The sequence below is a fragment of the Bubalus bubalis genome, chromosome 1, assembly GCF_019923935.1.
Source record: "Bubalus bubalis isolate 160015118507 breed Murrah chromosome 1, NDDB_SH_1, whole genome shotgun sequence".
Classification (NCBI taxonomy): Eukaryota; Metazoa; Chordata; class Mammalia; order Artiodactyla; family Bovidae; genus Bubalus; species Bubalus bubalis.
Genome location: NC_059157.1, coordinates 31,238,961 through 31,260,574, shown reverse-complemented (window position 1 = coordinate 31,260,574; position 21,614 = coordinate 31,238,961). Strand labels below are relative to the sequence as shown.

At 43.0% G+C, this 21,614-nt stretch overlaps 1 protein-coding gene across 1 annotated transcript; it reads left to right on the top strand.

Moving 5' to 3' along the window:
• The first annotated feature begins 12,408 nt into the window (after positions 1-12,408).
• Positions 12,409-18,137, top strand: ING2 (inhibitor of growth family member 2). Its single transcript, XM_006075130.3, has 2 exons — positions 12,409-12,730; positions 17,319-18,137. The coding sequence occupies exons 1-2, from the start codon at positions 12,553-12,555 to the stop codon at positions 17,987-17,989; spliced, it is 849 nt and encodes a 282-aa protein (XP_006075192.3). The 5' UTR covers positions 12,409-12,552; the 3' UTR covers positions 17,990-18,137.
• The last annotated feature ends 3,477 nt before the right edge of the window (positions 18,138-21,614 follow it).

Sequence of the window (21,614 nt, the reverse complement as noted above, 5' to 3'; positions counted from 1 at the left end):
AAGGCCTGACACATGACACCAAGCACTAGTCATGAGACTCATGGCAGTTTACAGTCACACATACTCAGCCTGGGGGAGGATACCAGACACCATTCAGGGCTTGCAGGGATGTACCTGGTCCTCAAAACAAGAAGGGTTGTTTGGCTACAGGACCTTTTAGGACCATGGGAGCAGAGTGGGGAAGGGAACTTGGAGTTAGGCCATTCATAGCCTTCCTGTTTCTACCCAGTGTCAAAGCAGCACATGATATTAACTCTAGGCCCTGTATCACACTGTGGTTGTGCTGGAATCCACTCTCTGGCTCTTCAAGCCAGTACATCTGCAAGTTTCCAAGTTTACATCATCCTACAGAACTGGGTGCTGCAGGCTAAAAGACATAAAAATAGGAAACTTCTGAGTGCCATTTCATTCTTTTAAGTATTGACTTCCCTCCAGAATTTGCCTTCTTTTGCTTGCTCTCCAGTGCCTCTTGGTATTTTTAAAATATCTTATCCAGAATTTATAGTTGTTATTTGCAGAAGAGTGATTTGATGGGAGCTCTCTGGTTAATACCAGAAGCAGAACTTTTGAAGTTCATTCTTACTCTTTGGCTGAAAGCAGTTTAACTAAATAGCTGAAGAAATGACCAGATACAATTTATTGATTATAAAAGGAATTGGGTGGAGTCTTTGGAATGATAATAGTAAAGCATATTAACTCATAGCTGTAGTTAATAACTGTAGGGCTCAAAAAGTATCATCCCATAAGATATGTACATTCTGATTTAGTGCAAATTTTGATTCCACACAGATAATTCCAAGTTTAGTTGGACTCAGCACTCATCAGATAAAATCCAAGAAAAAAAATGTGTTTTATTTCATATTTTTTTACATACTGCCATAATAGATATGAAGGGAAAAAAGCCATTATTTGACAACATAGTCCCATATTTCTTCTTGAATATGCACCATCTTCCATAAACCATGATTGACTTCTACCAATTTTCTCTTATTCTGCCTTGCTTCTACATTTATTCCTAATTTGATTTTATTTATACTTATAAGCATTTCCCTAACACTCTATATTCATTCTTCTGTATCCCTACAAGACTATAAATGTCTCCTGGACATGGATCAAAGATTTGATTCTGTTTAAATCCATACACAGCACATACTTGCATATGTCAATTATTCTTTTTTCAGTGAATCCTATCAAGACTTGAATGGATAAATTGGGTTTTAAATTTCTTCAGAACTCTGGATGTGGCTGTTGTCTTTGGTGAGCCCAGAACCACTCACAAGAGTCAACAGCAGATTACGAACACGGCTAAGACTTCTTATGGCAAAGGATAGAGAGCAAAGTAACCGGAAAAGATGAGCTGGGAAGTCCAGAGAAGTTACTACAGGCTTCCAATGTCCTTGGTCTGAAGCTGCAAAGAATCCTCTCTCTCTCTCTAGCAGCAAACTACAGGCATATGTTAAATACCTCTACCTGTGGAAGCCCATTTGAGTCTCAGGGTCCAAGATTTTTATGGGGAGCTGTTAAAGTACACACATTATGCAGTACAATCAGCTACAGCAGCTGAGACTCAGGTCCCCAGCCGTGAGACCAGGTGACCATGTTGTGCAAAGGAACCTGACAAGCCAGTATGGTGTGTTCCATTTCTCCGGGTTCACCACAAAATCGTCACTAAAAAAAACATTCCACAGGCCAAATTCCCAGGGCCTGCCAGGTCAGTCATGGTTTCCTTGGAGACATGCAAGAAATAAGCAACCAGACCCGCTGCAGAAACTTTTTCTCCCAAGGGTCTGTACGTCCTTGCTATCCGTTATTACCAACTCCCAGCTTACTGACAGAAGTAATACGAAGCTAGCTAAGTCCTGGCATGTGGGAAAATGTTTTTAAGACTACTGCACATCTAAATCATTTCCTCTAGGCTATCTACCCTTCCCAACACATTCCCAGACTCCAATTTCTACAGTGGGCTGTTCTTTACAAACAAGTAGGCTACATTTAGGAAGCAACAGTTAATGCTGTTTGGAAGAAGGATACGTGCTCAGTTGTGTCTGACGCTTTGTGACCCCATGGTCTGTAGCCCTACAGGCTTCTCGGTCCATGGGATTTCCCAGGCAAGAATACTGGAGTGGGTAGCCATGCCCTTCTCCAGGGGATCTTCCCAACCTAGGGATCAAACTTGGGGTCTCCTACATTGTAGGCAGATTCTTTACCATCTGAGCCACCAGGGAAGCCTACTAAACCCAATTGATATTACCACCTGGAAATTTTCTATATCTAGCTCCTTTATTTCCTATAACCTCACTTCCTTGTTAATTGCTCCTTCCTGGCTTCTCCATCTCTCTCTTCCCAGGTCATTATTCATTACAGAAGCGCTGTCAGCCCCATTCTTTCTAGAAAGCAACGTATCACACACCGAAGAATAGTTTCTGAAAAAGATCCCTTACATGAGGTATCATAACCACTCAAGTCACTATATTCAGTTATTTTCCTGTGTGTTATATATGTAACACATATAATATCAATTTTATTAAAAAATTAATTGATTCCTATCCCAAACTGAAAAATATGCCCAGTGGGATGGAATCTATCTCTTGGAACCCTTTGAACCATGGAACAGAAATAATAATAACTGCTTCCTGTACCTCATCCTCTCTTTGCTTTATGACATCTGGACTCTTCTCCCAATCTTTTTCCTTTTTCAGCTGCTATATTCAGAGTCCTCTTCATTAGGTACTTCTGCTTAAATTTCAATCATGTAAAGACCACAGCTCAGTAAGGGACAGCAGGGACGGACTCCTTCTGTGGTAGACACGGTTCATAGGTCCCTTCTGTGGTTGTAGGCACAACTTATACGTGGCATGAACACAGAACATCAGCCTGAATATGAACTTTCAAACATTTAACGCATAACAATGATAACCTAAGGTATTCAAGTAAGATTGCACAAAAATTAAGAAAGCTTTTAACAAGTTGAAGGCTATACTAATGAGGAAAAAGCTAACAGAACTTCTCCTAAACTGCTAAAAAAAACTTCACACACACAAAAAATGTACTTCTGAGTGAAAACTGTCTAGATCAGTTTCTAAAGGGTGATGTCTTCAAATTTTCAAACTTACTAATTGTGGTATTTCTTAATGTTAACTTTGTATAACAATATGTGCACAATTAGAATGCTGGTATGCAAAGTACAGACATTACCAGCAATAGTAGTAGAAAAATCCTCATTAAAAGTGAACTGAAGCTAAACACTATGTGCTCCTTTTCCAGTGAATAGTATACATATACATTTTGTTATTGTAGGATGCACGGACATCTTTTTGCTTCTTTCATATTAAAAATAAAGTTTATATTTTGTTAAAGCAATATATTTAAAAAATCAAATGTACAAAATAATATTTGTGAAAACAGTGCTCCCTCCGACTCCAGATCCCCAGGCTGTAAAGCCAAGGCAACTATTACTATAGATTAACACTGGACTATTCTTCCAGAGATACTTAATGTGAATGGTAAATAGTAATAATTCTAAAGCTAACATCAAGGAACTATATTCAGTATCCTTTAATAAACCATAATGGAAAAGAATATGAAAAAGAGTGTATATGTATAACTGAATCACTTTTCTGTAGAACAGAAATTAATATAGCACTGTAAATCAGCTATACTTCAGTAAAATAAACTTAAAATAATAATAAAGCTAACATGTAAGGAAGTCAGTAGGCTCTTTTGAAATTATTTTTGAATCAACATGCCACTTTTCAAAGATTACATTAGATAGGCTATTAGTCCAACCCTGAATTACAACTGTATTTTTTGTTATACATAAGTGTTATGAATAGCTCCTACAGATATAATTTAAATGTCATGATCCCTAAATCTTAATTCTCATGTTATACCTACCACCATGAATGGCTCAAATAATCATTCCTTTCTCTGATTCTTCTATTTTTCCTATAACAGAAAGTTTTTCAGCCTCTAATACTTTCCACATAAATTTCCCCCCATATCTTTTATATCTTTGTTCTTTTAATCTAATTCTAGTATTTACTTTCAGCAGGTAACAGGAAAAAATATTTCTACTGTCACTTCAGGCATTTCTTCAAGGTTGTCTCCCTGATGATGTCATTTCCATGACCAAAGGGTATTATGCTAAAGGATCTGGAATGTACACCAGAGTTAGAACATGCAAAAGATGCCACACCTCAGCTGCAGGTAGGTAATGAGGAACACAATCTTGTGTTTTCTCCAGCAGAATGGAAAAACTGAGGGCAGTCTAGAAGACAAAAGAAAATGAGATAAATTATTTGTTAAATAAATATTTCCAAAATGTGGCTATTTTATAGAACTAGCCCAATTAAAAACACTTGTAGCAAAATATGGTTATAATTTTCCAGAAACATATATACTGAGTAAATCGAGATACACTGGTTTCCATAGATTAAAGAATCAAGAGAACCCCAATTTATGGAAATAAATTAGATAAGCAATTTTTAAAAATCTGTTACCCTCAGAGGCTAAATCAATATTCACTGAAATGGTGCATTAAATTAATCATGCCAAGAGCAATTAATGAAACAATAGCTCCAATAAAGCCTCATTAAGTAATCAATTAGAATCATTACAAGGAACAAAAGATTTAGCAGAAAGCTCCTGGCCAGTAGCGTGAAAGTGAAGTCGCTCAGTTGTGTCCAACTCTTTGTGACCCCATGGACTGGAGCCTACCAGGCTCCTCCGTCCAAGGAATTTTCCAGGCAAGTGTACTGGAGTGGGTTGCCATTTCCTTCTCCAAGGGATTTTCCTGAGCCAGGGGTTGAACCCAGGTCTCCTGCATTGCAGGCAGATACTTTACCATCTGAGCCACCTGGGAAGCTGGGCCAGTAGCATAAGTTTTATTTTTAAAAGACCATTTTTATTTTAACCAGAGCTGAAGGCATGAGGCATTTGCCCTTGAAAATAAGTAACAGTCTAAAGGAATATAGGAGGATTTCTCATAATTTTGATTTTGTGATTATTTGGATAATTACCATTCAGGAAATTCTAATTTTCCTTTAGAGGTGATTTTGTCAAATTTGCTGCAAGACTTCTCAGAAAAAGTAATTTTATAATATCGCAAGTTCTTAATTTTTTACCCCCTCTATGGGTACTGTTCTCCTTTCCAAAGATTATGAGCCAAGATTAACTAATATTTGTTTTACTCTTAAATTTTTAGGTGTATAATTATTTCATGTATCACAGTGTGACCTTGGGCAAGTTACTTAACTTATCTGGGTCCCCATATTGAAGTGAAGTGAAGTGAAAGTCGCTCAGTTGTGTCCAACTCTTTGCAACCCCATGGACTAGCCCATGGAATTCTCCAGGCCAGAATACTGGAGTGGGCAGCCTTTCCCTTCTCCAGGGGATCTTCCCAACCCAGGGATCAAACCCAGGTCTCCCGCATTGCAGGTGGATTCTTTACCAGCTGAGCCACAAGGGAAGCCCGTGATCCCCATATTATCACCTGTAAAAAGAAGTTAGTCTAGAGTTGATCTTTAACAGGGATTCTCAACGTCTTCACCATCTTTCCCTACAGACATTGTTAGGGGAACCATTGGCTGAAACTGCCTGCCCTGGCCAGGCCACATAGTAGCCATTTGCATGAGTTATCTTAAACAGGAGGTCCTACAAAGGAAGGCAGAACTAACAAGCTACCACCAACCCGAAGAATTCAGAAAAGTTCTAAAGCAGAGAAGAGAAGCCAGTCCCTGTCCTACCAACCTCCCAGAATCCCCCTTGCTGGAATCCGTCTTGGCTGAGCAATGCTCACACACCCAGGGAGGACCCAGAGTCAGAATGATTGGCCAGAGACAACCAGGAAGCTAATCCCATCACCATAAGATCCAAGACTGTGGGCCATGCACGTAGCAGAGCTGGTCTCCTGGGTTCCCTTACCCCTTTGCTCTCCACTCGGGCCCCCCTTCCCAATAAATCCTCTTGCTTTGTCAGCATGTGTCTCCTTGGACAATTCATCTCCCAGTGTTAGACAGAGCCCACTCTCAGGACCCGGAAGAGGTGCCCCTTACTGCAACAACACAATGGTTACGATGAATTAACATCAGTAGTGGCTCACCCAGCTACTGGGTGAGGGCACCTGTTGCCTGTCCTGTCTTCCTTTGGGGGACATCACTGATCTAAGATTAGTGTTAACTATACAAGTCTGTGGAGAAGGAAATGGCATCCCACTCCAGTATTCTTACCTGGAAAATGGGGTTGCAAAGAGTCAGACATGACTGAATGACTTTTACTTATACAAGTCTATAGTGATCAGATTAAAAATGACCATCTGAAATTGTGTAACCTTGAGAGCAATTTTTTTGTTTTTCCTTCATTCAACCTATATTTACTCAGCACTGTGCAGGGCTCTGAGACAACAGGCAGTTCTTAAATAAAATCATCTTTTTTGAGGTACTTAGTAAAAAAGAAAAAAACCACATAATTTAAAGAGGGTTAAGCCTATGCTACCATGGCTTTCAATACATTACCTCTTCACCACACTTCTTTGTCCATTTGATGAAATTAATAGGAGAATCTCTACAACAAATTAAGCATAGCATATGTCAAGCACTGCCCCAAGCTTTAATCTCAAACTTGCAAAAGTAAGAGGTCAAAACTTCAGTTTACAGATTTTGGCTACTCTACGATTCTAGGCTATTGTTGGGTTTATTGCATATCTGCAAAAACATTTTAAGGTACGGTACCACTCACTGAGATAAAGGGGTATGGACAAGGACAAAATGTGCTGGCATCTCTTTTACCACACTTATGGATCAAGCTATTTCATTATTTGTACAGGTTAAATGATTTACACCTGCAATTATCAACCATTTAATTTTGGACAGATTTACTAAGTTTCCCCAGCAAAATTAGGCCAGAGTTTCAATTTTGAACATGAGTATAAATCTCTCTTCCCTAAATTTTAAACCCTTTCCCCTGCTTTTAGGAAACATAATTGCATAATTCAAACTCCTTCAATACTGTGACCTAGTTCCCCCTCTTGGTGTTATAAATGGCTTGTGTAACTATGGTAACTATCCAGGGAATATTGAATGTTTTTCTGGTCAGCAATATGCAAAGCATACCATATGTTTTATTTTTCTCTCTGGGATAACCAAAGTGGATAATACATGCTTGCTTTTCTTCTTAGTTATGGGAATGACATTTTATCATACTGAATTTTCTATGACGATAGACCAAGTCATTCACAGTAGCTCCGTTAAAAGGTTTTAGGATCGTCTCTTGCTGTTAGTGGTCATTCTAATTGCTGCACAGCACGATAACCCACAGCAGGATTGATTGTGTACACCAATCTGTGCTGTCTACCTCATAAACATACAGGATAACAATACTAACATTAGCAATATTCCATCCTGAGAATCTGGTATTTTCTTAACTTCGTCCTTTAGTCCTAGACAAAGTGTTTCCTTAAAGCAAAAAACTAAAATGGAATCATCTTGGGGGTCTGCTTAGATACCAAGAAGACTCATTTCCAGTTTTTAGTGATTTTATATGTCTTCTTTTTTGCTCTGTTTTCCTACAATTAAGGTGTGCTCTCGTGCTCTGTCGTGTCTGACTCTTTGTGACCCCATGGACTGTGTAGCCTGCCAGATTCCTCTGTCCATGGGATTCTCCAGGTAAGCATACTAGAGCTGGGTTGCCATTTCCTCCTCCAGGGCATCTTCCTGACTCAAGGATTGAAACTCCATCTCCTGTATCTCCTGCATTGGCAGGTGGATTCTTTACCACTGAGCTACCTGGGAAGCCCCACAATTAAGGTATGCTACTTACATAATAAAGCAATCAAAAATGCTTTAAAATTGAGCTCACTGGAGATGTAGATTCTTAGTATTTGCGGTTATTGTTGTTGCCTATTGTACTAATGAACTGATTTCAAGTTTTAGGTTTTTTTCAGTATAATTAAAATGCTTCATTTGGACTTCTAGGACAAATTATACTCTAAAACAAATGCCTAGATTTTTAGAAGATTTATTTGCAATAGATACAGGGGGCTATCAATTTGCATTTCTACAGGGGGCTATCAATTAGTAAACTTTCAATATGAAGATTTTGTTTAAAAGTGATTTCTTTGAATTTCACTATATTTTACATAATGCTTTCCAACAATCCAAACATCTTTAGAAAAACACTGCTATCTGCTTCACTGAATTAAATAGGGAATTAACTGCCTCTTAGTGGTTAGAATGGAGAAGGCAATGGCACCCCACTCCAGTACTCTTGCCTGGAAAATCCCATGGACGGAGCCTGGTAGGCTGCAGTCCATGGGGTCTCGAAGAGTTGGACACGACTGAGCGACTTCACTTTCACTTTTCACTTTCATGCATTGGAGAAGGAAATGGCAACCCACTCCAGTGTTCTTGCCTGGAGAATCCCAGGGACGGCAGAGCCTGGTGGACTGCCATCTATGGGGTCGCACAGAGTCGGACATGACTGAAGTGATTTAGCTTAGCTTTAGTGGTTTAAAAAAGGCCTCACTAACCAAATGCAGTGTGGAACAACTGTGCCAAGTACACTCGTCAAACAAACCAAGTGTGAAAGGCATCAATTAGACAATAGGGAAATTTCAATTGTCTGGATATTAAATGATAGATAACTTTTGAATACGATAATGATGTTGTAGATTGTGTTCATATTTAAAGTATTTACGGAGAAAAATAATAATGCATAAAGGATAAGGGAGTGAAATATTATGGTCCATATATTGATAAATGTTCAAGCTGGTGAATGGTATATTTGGATTTATTGTACTATTACCTCTATTTTTGTGTGTGCTTGAAATTTTCCAAAGTTTTTAAAAATATTAAAAAGTAGAAAAAAAGAAAAGGATTTCAAATTTAATTGGCCTAACTCAAGCAGTAGCTGAGTTTTCTCAAGAGGTGTCTTTAGGAAACCTTCAGCACTGCTTGCTAGTTAATAGTTTTCCATCAGTTTGCAGAGAGTTGTTTTTTGTTTTTTTTTAAGAGTTGTGTGTGTTCAGTTGCTCAGTGGTGTTTTTAGTTGCTCAGTGTGTGTTTAGTTGCACCTTTTTGAGACTCCGTGGATTGTAGCCCACCAGGTTACCTGTCCACGGGATTTTCCAGGCAAGAATACTGGAGTGGGTTGCCATTTCCTTCTCCAGGGGATCTTCTTGACCCCAGGATTTGAACCTGTGCATCCCCTGCATTGGCAGGTGGGTTCTTTACCACTGTACCACCTGGGAACCCTCCTTCATAGTTTGAAGGGGCCTCCCGAATACCCTGCCAACCCTTTACAATATAAATAAGGGCCTCCAGGGACCTCCTGGGCTTCCCTTGTGGCTCAGCTGGTAAAGAATCCACCTGCAATGCAGGAGACCTGGGTTCGATCCCTGGGTTGGGAAGATCCCCTGGAGAAGGGAAGGAGTACCCATTCCATATTCTGGCCTAGAGAATTCCCCATGGACTGTATAGTTCATGGGGTGGCAAAGAGTCGGACAGGACTGAGCAACTTTCACTTTCACTTTTTTCCAGGGACCTCTTAAAAATTTCCTACCAGGAACCTCTTACAGTAACAGATTTATAAATTAATGTTAACATCAGACAGTTCTACTAATTTGAAGGTGTCAGTAACTTATCTTTTTTAAGGTTACTTTTGTACTTTTTCACTTTCATACCGAAAAGCAAATAAGATGCCTTTTTTCTTTACTCATACAATTAAACGTCACCAATTAACTTCTATATTTTGGAGAATTGGGGACTTTTAAATATTGCATTTAGCAGGGTAAAGGAAAAGGCCCCAAATTTCCAGTTAAGTGACTATTGAGAAGAAAAGGACATGATAAATAACCAAGGTCAAGGGCTGAGTTTGGGGAGTAAGTGATTTTTTTTTAATCTCCCCCCACACTCTGCTTTCACAACTATGGTAGGAATAAATGTTGATTATCTTTTATAAATCAGCATAGCAAGAAAGCACATCTCTAACAATTCACATACACACATATATTACCATATCAGAGTGTTCTTTATAGGTTTAAAGCAACACAAGCTGAAAAGTCATTATTTAGATTTTTTGCTTCCTTTCAGCCTGTTCAACAGAATTGTGAAAGGTGAAACTAATGTTTTCATTTCCATATTCATCCTTCCTTCCTCGCATGCTGTTCATAGTTCCTGGAGGGAGTGCTTTAGGTATTATGAATCATTGCTTTCTCTCTCTCATTTCTAGTTTCTAACAATGTGTCATACCAGCCTGCAAATCACTTCTTAGGCTGAATAAAATCTATAGGCGCATTTTGTGTCAAATCTGAATCAGTAAATTATAGGGCATCTTGTATTATTTGGGTCCTTCATTAAAAACTGGCTGATTTAAATATATTAGTACACAAATTAGCAGAGTTTAAGAAAAAGGTGATTAAAATTCAATTCTTAGCAGTGACTTTTTTGACAAGACCTTGCCACTTAATCTGAAAGACTTCCAGAATGACAACAAGAAAATCCCTACGCAGTTCTCAAAAATATCACACAATACACTGTACTGCCTAGGTTGACTTAATATTAGAGTGATCAAAACCTTGAAGCCTCACAGCACAAACACACGACAGTTTCTGAGTCCTGAGCCATGTTATCTTGTTTCCAAGACTCAAATTTCCAAGAGTGCTTTTTTTTCGGTTTGAAATTTAAAATATCCTCCAGATCAAGGTCTAGATTGCTCTTTGCATGTCAGTGGTTATGTACTATTAACAGCTGTTTCAAAAAGGCTCTAAATAGGTCACCAGACAGGTGGCCCACCATTGCGAACCAACTGCATATAAGGAGAAATTCAAATTTATCGCCCATTCAGGTTTTCTTTTTAACGCAGAGGTACTACTCACAATAGTGCTTGTTTACACAGGCAATTGTTAAAGTTCCCCGTGTATTTGTTCTCTTTACACCCATTTCTTTGAAAAGATACACGCTGTTATATATACACCGAGTCCATACGGAATTCAAATCAACTCCTCTGCTGGACATTTCATTTAACACCAGACAGAAATTTAAACCGTGAGTGTCGATCACGTAAGACGAGGGTAAGTGCCTGACTCATTAGGTTTATCCTGGCGTCTCCATCACCCCTTCAAGCTGGGCCCACAGTGGTTTTGTTTTAGGTCGAAATGTTAAGTTGACCGTGCCCCTCTCGCCGCCAGGAAGCCGTCACCTCCGATGTTTCAAGTTTAAACGTTCTGATCCCCGGGGGTAAAACATTAAAAAAAAAAAAAGTTGTCTGTTGGACAAACAGGTACAGGGCAGAATCTGCCTAACATAAACGCGAGTCTTCAAAAGTTGGAGGGCGGACCAAACCTGCAGGTCCTGGGGCGGCGGGAGACCCCCCGCAAGGGCGGGCGCCGGACGAAGCCGAGAGGGAAGATCCCAAAGGCCGGCGGCCTAAGGCAGAAAGAGACGCAGGGGGCCGCGGGGGCGCCACCGCCTACCTCCGCGATCGGCCCCCGGTGCGCCAGGAGCCTGAAGGCCGCGGCGGGAGGAGGACGGGGCCCGAGCGCTGCGCCGGCCCGGCGGACACACCGCCGCCGCCGCCGCCGCCGCGCATGCCCGAGAGCCGCGCCCGCCGCGTCGTCCCCGCTAGCCGCCCTCAGGGTCGCGGCGGGAAGCGGCCGCCCGCTGCCGCTTTCTGAGGCTCTCCAGGAGCCGCGCTAGGCCCCACCAGATGGGGGCGGGGGCGGGGCGGAAAGTCGGTAACACCGGGCCGAGGGAGCGGGACCCAGCTTCCCCCTCCCTGAGGGAAGGGCGGAAGGAAAGCAGTCGCCCGCCCTCGCGCTACTGTCCCATTCAGACACTGAGCGGAGAGAGGCGGGCCGGGCCGTGCTGCCCCTTTAAGAAGAGGCGGGGCGCAGCCTGCCGTTTGGCCGCCCTCCGCACCCTCCCCCCGCCCGGGCCGAGAGTTGACAGACCAATCGCCCGGGTGGCGGAGGGAAGGCGGGAGAATGCGAACCCTGCGGTAGGGCGGTAGGGGCGGGCCCCCGGGCCTCCTCTGGAGGGAGCCCTGCGCAGGCGCAGAGGCGGCCGCAGCCGGAGGGGCGGGGGCAGCCCAGCGAGAGACACTCTTCGGCAGGCGCGGGAGGGTGATTGGGGGAAAAGCGGGCAGCGAGAGGCTTGTCATAGGGATCCGAGTTACGGGGCGGCACTGGTAGCATCTGGGGCCTCCCGGGGGGACCGGAAGTGTCAACGCTCGGGACCCCGGCGCCAGCTCCGCTAAGGGAGATCGGGAGTGGGAGGGTCCCCGCTGCTCTAGTCCTGGGAAGGGAGGGGGGAAGGAGGGAGCCGCGATCTCGCCCCGCCCCTGGGCTTGTTACGGCGGGGGCGGGGAGTGAGGGCTTCTTTCGGGGGGGAGGGAGCGGAGATCGGGGGACTCAGCAGTGCCCTCCCGAGCGGCGGCCGGTGTCCCCGCGGCGCCGGGCTGCCGAGCCGAGGAGCCGCGGCGGCCGTGGCTGTTGCATGTGTGGCTGCTGGATGCGGAGGCGGCGGCGGCGGTGGCGGCGGCGGCGGCAGCAGCGGCAGGATGTTAGGGCAGCAGCAGCAGCAGCAGCAACTCTACTCGTCGGCCGCGCTCCTGACCGGCGAGCGGAGCCGGCTCCTCACCTGCTACGTGCAGGACTACCTCGAGTGTGTGGAGTCGCTGCCCCACGACATGCAGAGGAACGTGTCCGTGCTGCGGGAGCTGGACAACAAATATCAAGGTAGGGGCCGCGGGTCCTCCACCCCGACTCGGGGCCCGGGCACGGTCGCTCGGAGCCTGCCCCAGGGAAAGTGCCACTTTTCCAGCTCACTCCGAGTGTACACAGTGTGTGTGGGGGTCTGGCATGTGGGACCCGGGGCAGCGGGCCCCCGCAGGTGGGGTTCGCGGCCCTCCCCCTTCCCCCGCTGCGGACTTCTTGTGTGGGGGGGTCTTGAGGGTGGAAGGGAGCGGTGGCCGCTCGTCAGCCCCCGCTGCAGACCCAGCGGCTGTAGCCGCTGTGAAGACGAAATCAGCCATTTTTAAGCAGCAAGCTCATTTGTTCCGGGTGTTCGCCCGCCGGGTGCCGCAGACCCCTCGGCGCCCCGGCCCGGGGAGCGTGCAGCCGGGCGGTGGAGGGAGGGGTGCCGTGGGGAGTGAGCGGCCGGCCGCGGCCGGACTCCCGCGGGCCCACAGGGCCGGGCTTCCTTCAGCCCAGCCCGCCTCAGGCCCCCACCCCCTGAGCGCAGATGCACTGGAACGTGCTGGGGGGGAGGGGGCGAGGGCGGACTGCGAAGGCGGCCTCCGGGGAGGTCCCTCCCCCGGCGGTCCGGAGCTCCGGGCTCGGGAATCGAGTCTTCCCCCGTCTCCCGCCCCAGGGAAAGTTCCGGGCCGCAGCCTTTCCCGGCTGCTACAGCCGAATGGTTGAAAGGCTAGGGGGCGCCCCACGGGGGAGCCGAGGGGTGTGTGTATGTGTGTGTCTCTGTGTGTGGGGCGAGGAGGACCCCTACCCCCCGCCTGGGGGCGGGGCTTGCAAGGTGACGTAGATGTGGGCGGGGCGCGGGCACGCGCGCTCCCGCCCGTCCGGAAAATGGCTCGTCGCGGGCAGGCTCGGGCGGCTGTGCAGGACGTTAGCTCGCCCTCGGCGCAGTCAGCGTTGGGATTCGGGACACGTTTGTCTGTGAATTTTCGACCCCACCCCCCACCCCACAATCACTCAAATCACGACAGAAACAGTCAGCCTCCGGGACCGTCGCCGATCCCGGCACCGCGTAGGTTCCGGGCCCTGCGTCACTTCCGGGTCCCCGAAGGGTGTGAGCTGGTTGACTGGGCAACCGCCTGGCGTCCCTCAACTCCTGGGTCCCTCCTACGCCGAGTTTAAATGCTGTGGCAAAAGCCGCCCTTTGTGGTCAGACCCAGACAGCTAGGACAGGGAATCGACCTTTCTTACAGAGCGTGTTATTTGTTATTTATCATTGGTGACCCTTTCGCCTACAACTGCAAGGGGAGGAGTTAACTTAAATGGGGAGCCGTTTGCGGTTAATAATCCCGAATCAAGCAACAGACCTTGGACCTGATGTGGAACCAGCCCTCTGAACTTTAAAAAGATAACTTCTTGGACCCATTCTCAGTTTTTCGACCCGTCGCTAATCCTACAATTTAGTGTCTTAACGCATTTCTGGGGTGGTATTTTGGGGCCTGCAGCCTGATAGAATATTTAGTTGTCTCTGTGTCTTGTTTTTTTAACCTATTAAAAAACAGTTTAAAGGCAGTTTATTTCTGCCTTTTGAATCCATATTGATAGGACTGGTCTCTTTTGGGGTGGGGGGAGTGATTAATACAGATTACTTACTGGTTGTCAGTTGCTGCACTGCGTTCAGAACATTATCCCATTTAATCTTCACAGCTCAATGAAGTAAACATTCATTTTTCAGACAAATTTAAATTTACAAGGAGTTTGAGTAACTTGTCCAATTAAGCGGGGAATGTTTGACTCCACAGCGGGGCTTCTTCAGGTGCACATGGTCGTTTCTAAAGTATTTAAATCTTTTTTTTTTAATGCTCTCCAAAAGGTGTTTTCTATAGAAATGGAACACATACCTGAATTGTAACCTAAAAATATTACATGTGTGCTTAAGAGTTGTATGTGGAACCTTTTTAGTTTTTCAAATGATAACTCTGAAGTTTGTAAAACTTGGATGCTTTTACATTTCTTTAAAGACCTGTTTGAGTTCACAGAAGTTAAGATACTTTAATTTGAATTGGCGAGCGATCATTTGTTACAGGAAATATGCAGTCTTGACCATCTAGAATTGACAGAAGTAGATTTGACAACGTGAGAAACAGTATTGGGCCTTGAAAGACTGAGAGATTATAAAAAGTTGTAGCTCCCTTAAGACGATCAGATCAGATCAGTCGCTCAGTCGTGCCGACTCTTTGCGACCCCATGAATCGCAGCAGGCCAGACCTCCCTGTCCATCACCAACTCCCGGAGTTCACTCAGACTCACTTCCCGTCGATGCCATCCAGCCATCTCATCCTCTGTCGTCCCCTTCTCCTCCTGCCCCTAATCCTAATCCCTCCCCAGCATCAGTCTTTTCCAATGAGTCAACTCCTCGCATGAGGTTCGTTTCAAAAGTAATACAAAAACAGTGATCTAGTTTTTACTCTACGCACATGCTTCCTAAGCTCAACCTTTCAGTTTTCTATTAGCTTTGTATACTTGTGTGTTTTTGGTTTTTCATGTCTTTAATTTCTTTGGTAGTTCTTAAGTATTTTCTGCTTTTTTATTTCATATTTACAGTAATAGTGATATGTTTATTTCCTATTTTATACATTTTCAGAAATTACTGAAGAACCCTAAAAGTAGACTTAAAAACTTTTAAAGATAGAGGAATGAAGAAAACAATTGCATAATTGAATGAAGTCTTTATTATGTGTGTGTTAGTCGCTCAGTCATGTCTGACCCTTTGCGATGTCAAGGACTGTATCCTGTCAGTTTCCTCTGTCCATGGAATTCTCCAGGCAAGAAAACTGGAATGGGTTGCCATTTCCTTCTCCAGGGGATCTTCCTGACCCAGGGATTGAACCCAGGTCTCGAACCCAGGTCTCCTGCATTGCAGGCAGAATCTTTACCATCTGAACTATCAGGGAAGCCCAATTTATTATGGGGTATTGTTATTAGAGAACCTCAATTTTTGTTCCGGTATTCTTGTTCATAATTTCCTTCATAATCAAAGGTTATTTACACCTTTGAGCTAAAATTTCGAATTTAATATCCAGTGCCTTCCATGCAGGTGTGTAGAATGTGCTTAAAGGGCAGAGCCAAATTGACAGGTATGGTGCAGTTCAAAGTCTAGGGTGGTTACCTGTTGAGTTTCAGTGTCTTCACATGCAGAAGTGGTGGCTTGCTCACAGGATTGTGATCATGAGAAAGTTGCATGGAAGGGACTCAGTGAGTGTTAGTGGCCTTTCTTCTGTCACTGTGTAATTAAGGTGTCTTGCAAAGGTGAATTTTTACCTCATATATAGTATCTGTGTTGCTATAATTAGCTTCTAATTCCTGATTATTGGATAAGGCTTGCCTTTATTTTTTAAACTTCAATTTTTGTGTGTCTGAGGGGAAAATATATAACTTATTTTTCCTGGAAGAAAGTTGAGTTCTAAAGAAATCCACGTACATATCTAGCTGGGAAAATGAGCAAGATGTGAACATTATTTAAAAATACGCTGTGCGGGTGTGAGTACCCTCAGACATGTGGGGGCACATTGTCCAGTAAATAGTTGTCCTTTGTGTGAGTACCTACAGTTTCCAAGGAGGTTCTATTTCATAAGTTGTGTTGAATACATGCTCTATGTTACCTTACTTGGAGACACCCCCCAATGTATGTTACTCATCTAACATTTTTGTTCTTGTCGTTAGAATAATGACATTAGAAGATCAAACAGTGATATGGCATGTGGTGTGATAAATTCCAAGTTAATTTTTGTTTCTGCGCCGTTTCTAAGAACTCTTTCAGATAGCATTGTATCTCATAAGAACAAGAAAGAAGACAGATTTGAATAAGACATTTATGTAAATTTGGTGACATCTGGAACTATATTTTCAGATTTTTGTATGTCTTCTAATGACTCAGCCATTTTTAGTTGATTTAAGTGTATCCCACATTTTCTAAAGTACCTAAATCAGCAGATCAAAAAACTGAGGACCAAATGCTGAGTTATCTACAAAAGCACAGTGACCCATTGCTGACTTAACTATAATTTTGTTAATAGCTTAGTCAGTTGATGCCAGAACCTGAACCTAAACCTGTTCTGGAAATAGTTTGATTTTCAGAGTCTCCCATGTGATGCAATAAAAGAGCCATTCAAGCTAATATCATGGAAAGCTAAGAGTTATTTGTGTCTGCTTTGCTTAATCTCCAGGGGATGATATGAAAGTCGAGGTGGAGAGTGCCTCTGGGGCCATGTAGCAAGTCACGGATTGAACTGTCTAGCCTAGTCCCGGTGAAAGACTTATTTTTAATTAGCCACACATCTTTTGTCCTTTCTAATGTAGATTAATGAATATTAGCGAGGGCTCATTCTTTTTATTAGCTTATTTCTAAAAGTACTTTCATGTTGGATAATGTGTGGTCTTGGTAAGGACAATAAAATGTTTTTAATGTATTCATACTATGCAGGAATGTGGTTTTATGGTTGAGTTCTTTTTTTTTTTTTTTTTTGAGTTCTTTCTTACTGTACCGGTTCTGGGAAGAATAACTAACTTCAAAAATGTTATATGTGCCAATGTGCATTTTTTTTTTTCTGATTTTTTTCTTTTCTTTTTTTAGAAACATTAAAGGAAATTGATGATGTCTATGAAAAATATAAGAAAGAAGATGATTCAAACCAGAAAAAACGCCTCCAGCAGCATCTCCAGAGGGCATTAATCAATAGTCAAGAACTGGGAGATGAAAAAATTCAAATTGTCACACAGATGCTCGAATTGGTGGAAAACCGGGCAAGGCAAATGGAGCTCCACTCCCAGTGTTTTCAAGATCCGGCCGAAAGTGAGCGAGCTGCAGATAAAGCGAAGATGGACTCCAGCCAACCAGAACGGTCTTCCAGAAGGCCCCGCCGGCAGCGGACCAGTGAAAGCCGGGACCTGTGCCACATGACGAATGGGATCGAGGACTGTGACGATCAGCCCCCCAAAGAAAAGAAATCCAAGTCCGCCAAGAAAAAGAAACGCTCCAAGGCCAAGCAGGAAAGAGAAGCTTCCCCCGTTGAGTTTGCAATAGATCCCAACGAACCTACATACTGTTTATGTAACCAAGTGTCTTACGGGGAAATGATCGGATGTGACAATGAACAGTGTCCAATCGAATGGTTTCACTTTTCGTGTGTTTCACTTACCTATAAACCAAAGGGGAAATGGTATTGCCCAAAGTGCAGGGGAGATAATGAGAAAACAATGGACAAAAGTACTGAAAAGACAAAAAAGGAAAGAAGATCGAGGTAGTTAAAGGCCATCCACATTTTAAAGGGTTGTCTTTTATATAATGCTTTCAGAATTTACTTTCAGAAAATGTTTTAGGGTAAATGCATAAGACTATGCAATAATTTTTAATCATTAGTATTAATGGTGTATTAAAAGTTGTTGTACTTTGTCTGTGACCTTAATTTTCTGCACTGAATTACCAAATATTTTAAACCAGGTAGTCTTCAGATCGCCTGATGAAAGGAGCAGGGACTAGAAAAGGGTGGCTTGAACATGATAAAAACTTCACACACCATGCCTATTTCATCTTCACTGAAACTGCAATGCTAATTTGGGGGGAAACACCGAAGTTTTGCTAGCATTTTAGTTCTGTGTGCTTAAAAAAGTTTAAATACAGTTGAGAGTTCTCTGTAAGCCTTCAGGTTATCTTGGATAATTTAAAATATGAACACTATACCATTCAGAGCTTCTTTCTCCCTGGCCCCATTTACACATACACTTGTTGATCTCTAGTCTTCCAAGAATTTAAGGAACTAGAGATAAGAATTTGGGATTCCATGTGGAATAATGTGCTCTTATCAGAGTATTTGCTGCTGTATTTTCCATAGTAGCGTTTTGATACACTGTCAGTAGCCCATTTATAAATATCTTGCTGCTGCTTCACAACTACATTCAGTCTAGTGCTTCATAAGGGAGTTGTTTTGTTTTAATTGAGGCTGGTAGGAGCAATTAGAATACCAAAAATGCTGCCATGGGCTTGTATTGGCAAAATTTGGGTTATGCAGTATCATGGTTCAAGGCGCTTGAGCAATTTTAAAGAAGCATCTTTGTTAACTATTTTTCATGTTGACCCATGGCTGGGATGCCTGGTCACAGGCCTATCAGCAGGAAAAAGGTGTATACTAGTCTTTAAATATTGCCTTTATGTCAAACAGTAGTTTAAGTAGTTTTGCTAGTGGCTGTAGTTTGTTTCTGTCCCAATCAGAAATTATATATTATTTTAAGTAGTAGCGTATTTACTTTCTTAACTTTCTGGAATTGGTGCTGTTTGGTGTCTTCATGTTTAATGAACTAATTTCATTATAACAATGCAATTAATAATGTATTTGTAAATTGAATTTTCCAAGATTAATATTTTAAGGGTAAGCATCTTGATGGATACATATCCATATATTTGGAGAATTTTTGGTTTTTCAGGGGTGGGGGCAGTGGATTGACTAGTCCTTAAATCTATATGTAACATACTTTTTAGTCCTCATTTCTTCCTAATCTGATGATCTGGATTCTTTTTGATTAACATGTGAAAAATCCTGTTTGCTTGTTTGGAAAAAAGAAAAAAAAAAAGAAAAAAGTGTTTTTCTCTTCTAGTTCTCGTGTGTGACTTTTAGGCATAACGTTTCAGCTCATCTGGGTGTCAGGCTGCTCATCTGTAGTATGCAGTTGACTTAAGTATCTCTATGGTTCTTTTGAAATCTGTAGAGTATTTTCTATTGTAGTAATGGGCTTCCCTGGTGGCTCAGAAGGTAAAGAATCCGCCTGCAATATAGGAGACTCGGGTTTGATCCTTGAGTCAGGAAGATCCCCTGGAGGAGGAAATGGCAACCCACTCCAGTATTCTTGCCTTGAAAATCCCAGGGAAATCCCATTCACAGAGGAGCCTGGTGGGCTACAGGCCATGGGGTCACAAAGAGTCAGACACGATTGAGCAACTAACACTCAGGGATTTAAATAATCACAGGACTTGTTTTTCACTAATTTTGTCCTTCATTCTGAGGTATGAGGACAGTTCAAAGGTGAGCTTAGAGGCGGGTAAACACACAGTATTTGATTAGCTTCTGTCCTAAGGATATTTTGATTGATGACTACAGTTGATTATGTTGAGCAAGAAATATTGAACTGTGGAGAAATCCTTTTCTCTTCTGAGATACAGCATTTTGTCTTAGTGATTATGTCCTTGTGACCCGGATAGAGCTGCCTACCTGCCACTGTTGAAAATAGCAGTATGTGCAAAGCCCCCCAAAACTGGCAGGTGTGACTCATAGAGGTCAACACTTCTGTGCATCAATTTGCCTCAGCATTTGGGGGAAAAGAACTTACAAATAGAAGTCCCCAAATTTGGATTAAGCTTGACAGGAAAAGCAACGGAAAGTCCTGAAAGGTGTGTTCTCTTTCAGACCAAATGTTTGAAACACTTATTTTTATGAATTTCTTTTTTGTTTTCTGTACCACACAGGAAATAGAAGCCTTAAGTTTGTATAACATTATGACTGGCATTACTTTTTTTAATTAGCAGATTTCATATACTATTTGAGTGCATGCTTACCAACTCATACTATGTACCAGTGGTTCGCCAACTTGTCTCACATTGGAATTAACCTCAGGAGCTTCACAAAATACTGGTACTTGGGGCCCGCCCTCAGCAGTTGTGATTTAACTCATCTGTTATTAAATGTAGTTTTAATATTAGAATTTTTAAGACCCCTAATGGACAGAAAAGTAGAGCCTCGGCCATGCTATGAAACTCTGAGCCGATTGAAAACCGCTAGTGGATTCTCTGCATCTAGGTTTGTGTGCCTGAAGCACAGGTAAGTGTGGATACATACCTGGGAGTTTTGACCCTGGACCCCTAAAGTTCCACCAACAATACTTGAGGAATCAGTATTTGGGTGCTTCTTGTTTTCTCAATAGTGATTGTTAAAAAAAAAAAGAAGAAATAGTTCCTATTCATGGACCAGACAGTCTAGGGGCGAAGGGATATATATATATGATATATACATATATATCATATATGTATATATATGAGAGAGAGAGTATAGATAGTTCCAGGTACTGGGAATAAAGTGGGCTTCCCTGGCTCAGAGGAAAAGAAACCACCTGCTGTTTGAGGAGACGTTTGATCCGTGGGTCGGGAGGATCCCCTGGAGAAGGAAATGGCAACCCACTCCTGGGAGATGTTGCTTGGGAGATCCCATGGACAAATGAACCCAGCAGGCTACAGTCCGTGGGGTTGCAAAGAGCCGGACAGGACTTAGTGACTTGAGCACCCACGCACTGGTGTTAGATCCCAAGAGGAAAGGACAGTAAGGAGATGGAAAATGAGTAGAAAGGGAGGTGAGTCTTATAGTTATGTAGTTAAAGACAGTCTCTAAGGAAGTGATCGTTAAGCTGAGACCAGAAATAAGGAAGTGAGGCAGGCAAAGAATTTTAGAGGAGGGAGAAATGGAACAGGCATGTCAGTTTGATTAGAGCATTTGACCCAATGGGGGAGGGCCTTCCTGGTAACCATGGTAGAAAATGTGTGCAAATTTATCATAGGGAGCCTTGGTGAAGATAGGGAGATACAGGAGACAGGTCCTTCTGCCAAAAATTTTACTGGCTTAGACTAGGGTGGGAACAGTGAAGGTGGTGGTGGGTGGTAGGACTCTGTGTTTAAAGGTACAGGTGTTCGGAGCACTTTGGCCCAGAAGCATGACTCGAGTTTTGGGCTTGAGAGATCTAGATTTATGTTTTGCACTTACGTTCGAGGTGCCTGATAGAATTCTAGTGGGATTCCATCATGGAGTTGGGGGTCTGACACTAGGGGAAGATACGGGAAATTAAACACTGGGGAGTTTGCCTAGGAAGGGAGTTTAAAGTCATGTGACTG

Excerpts from the sequence above, each read along its gene's own strand:
- ING2 (XM_006075130.3), top strand. The coding sequence starts at position 12,553 with ATGTTAGGGCAGCAGCAGCAGCAGCAGCAACTCTACTCGTCGGCCGCG. Across the intron at positions 12,731-17,318 it reads GCTGGACAACAAATATCAAG|AAACATTAAAGGAAATTGAT; the intron begins GTAGGGGCCGCG and ends TTCTTTTTTTAG.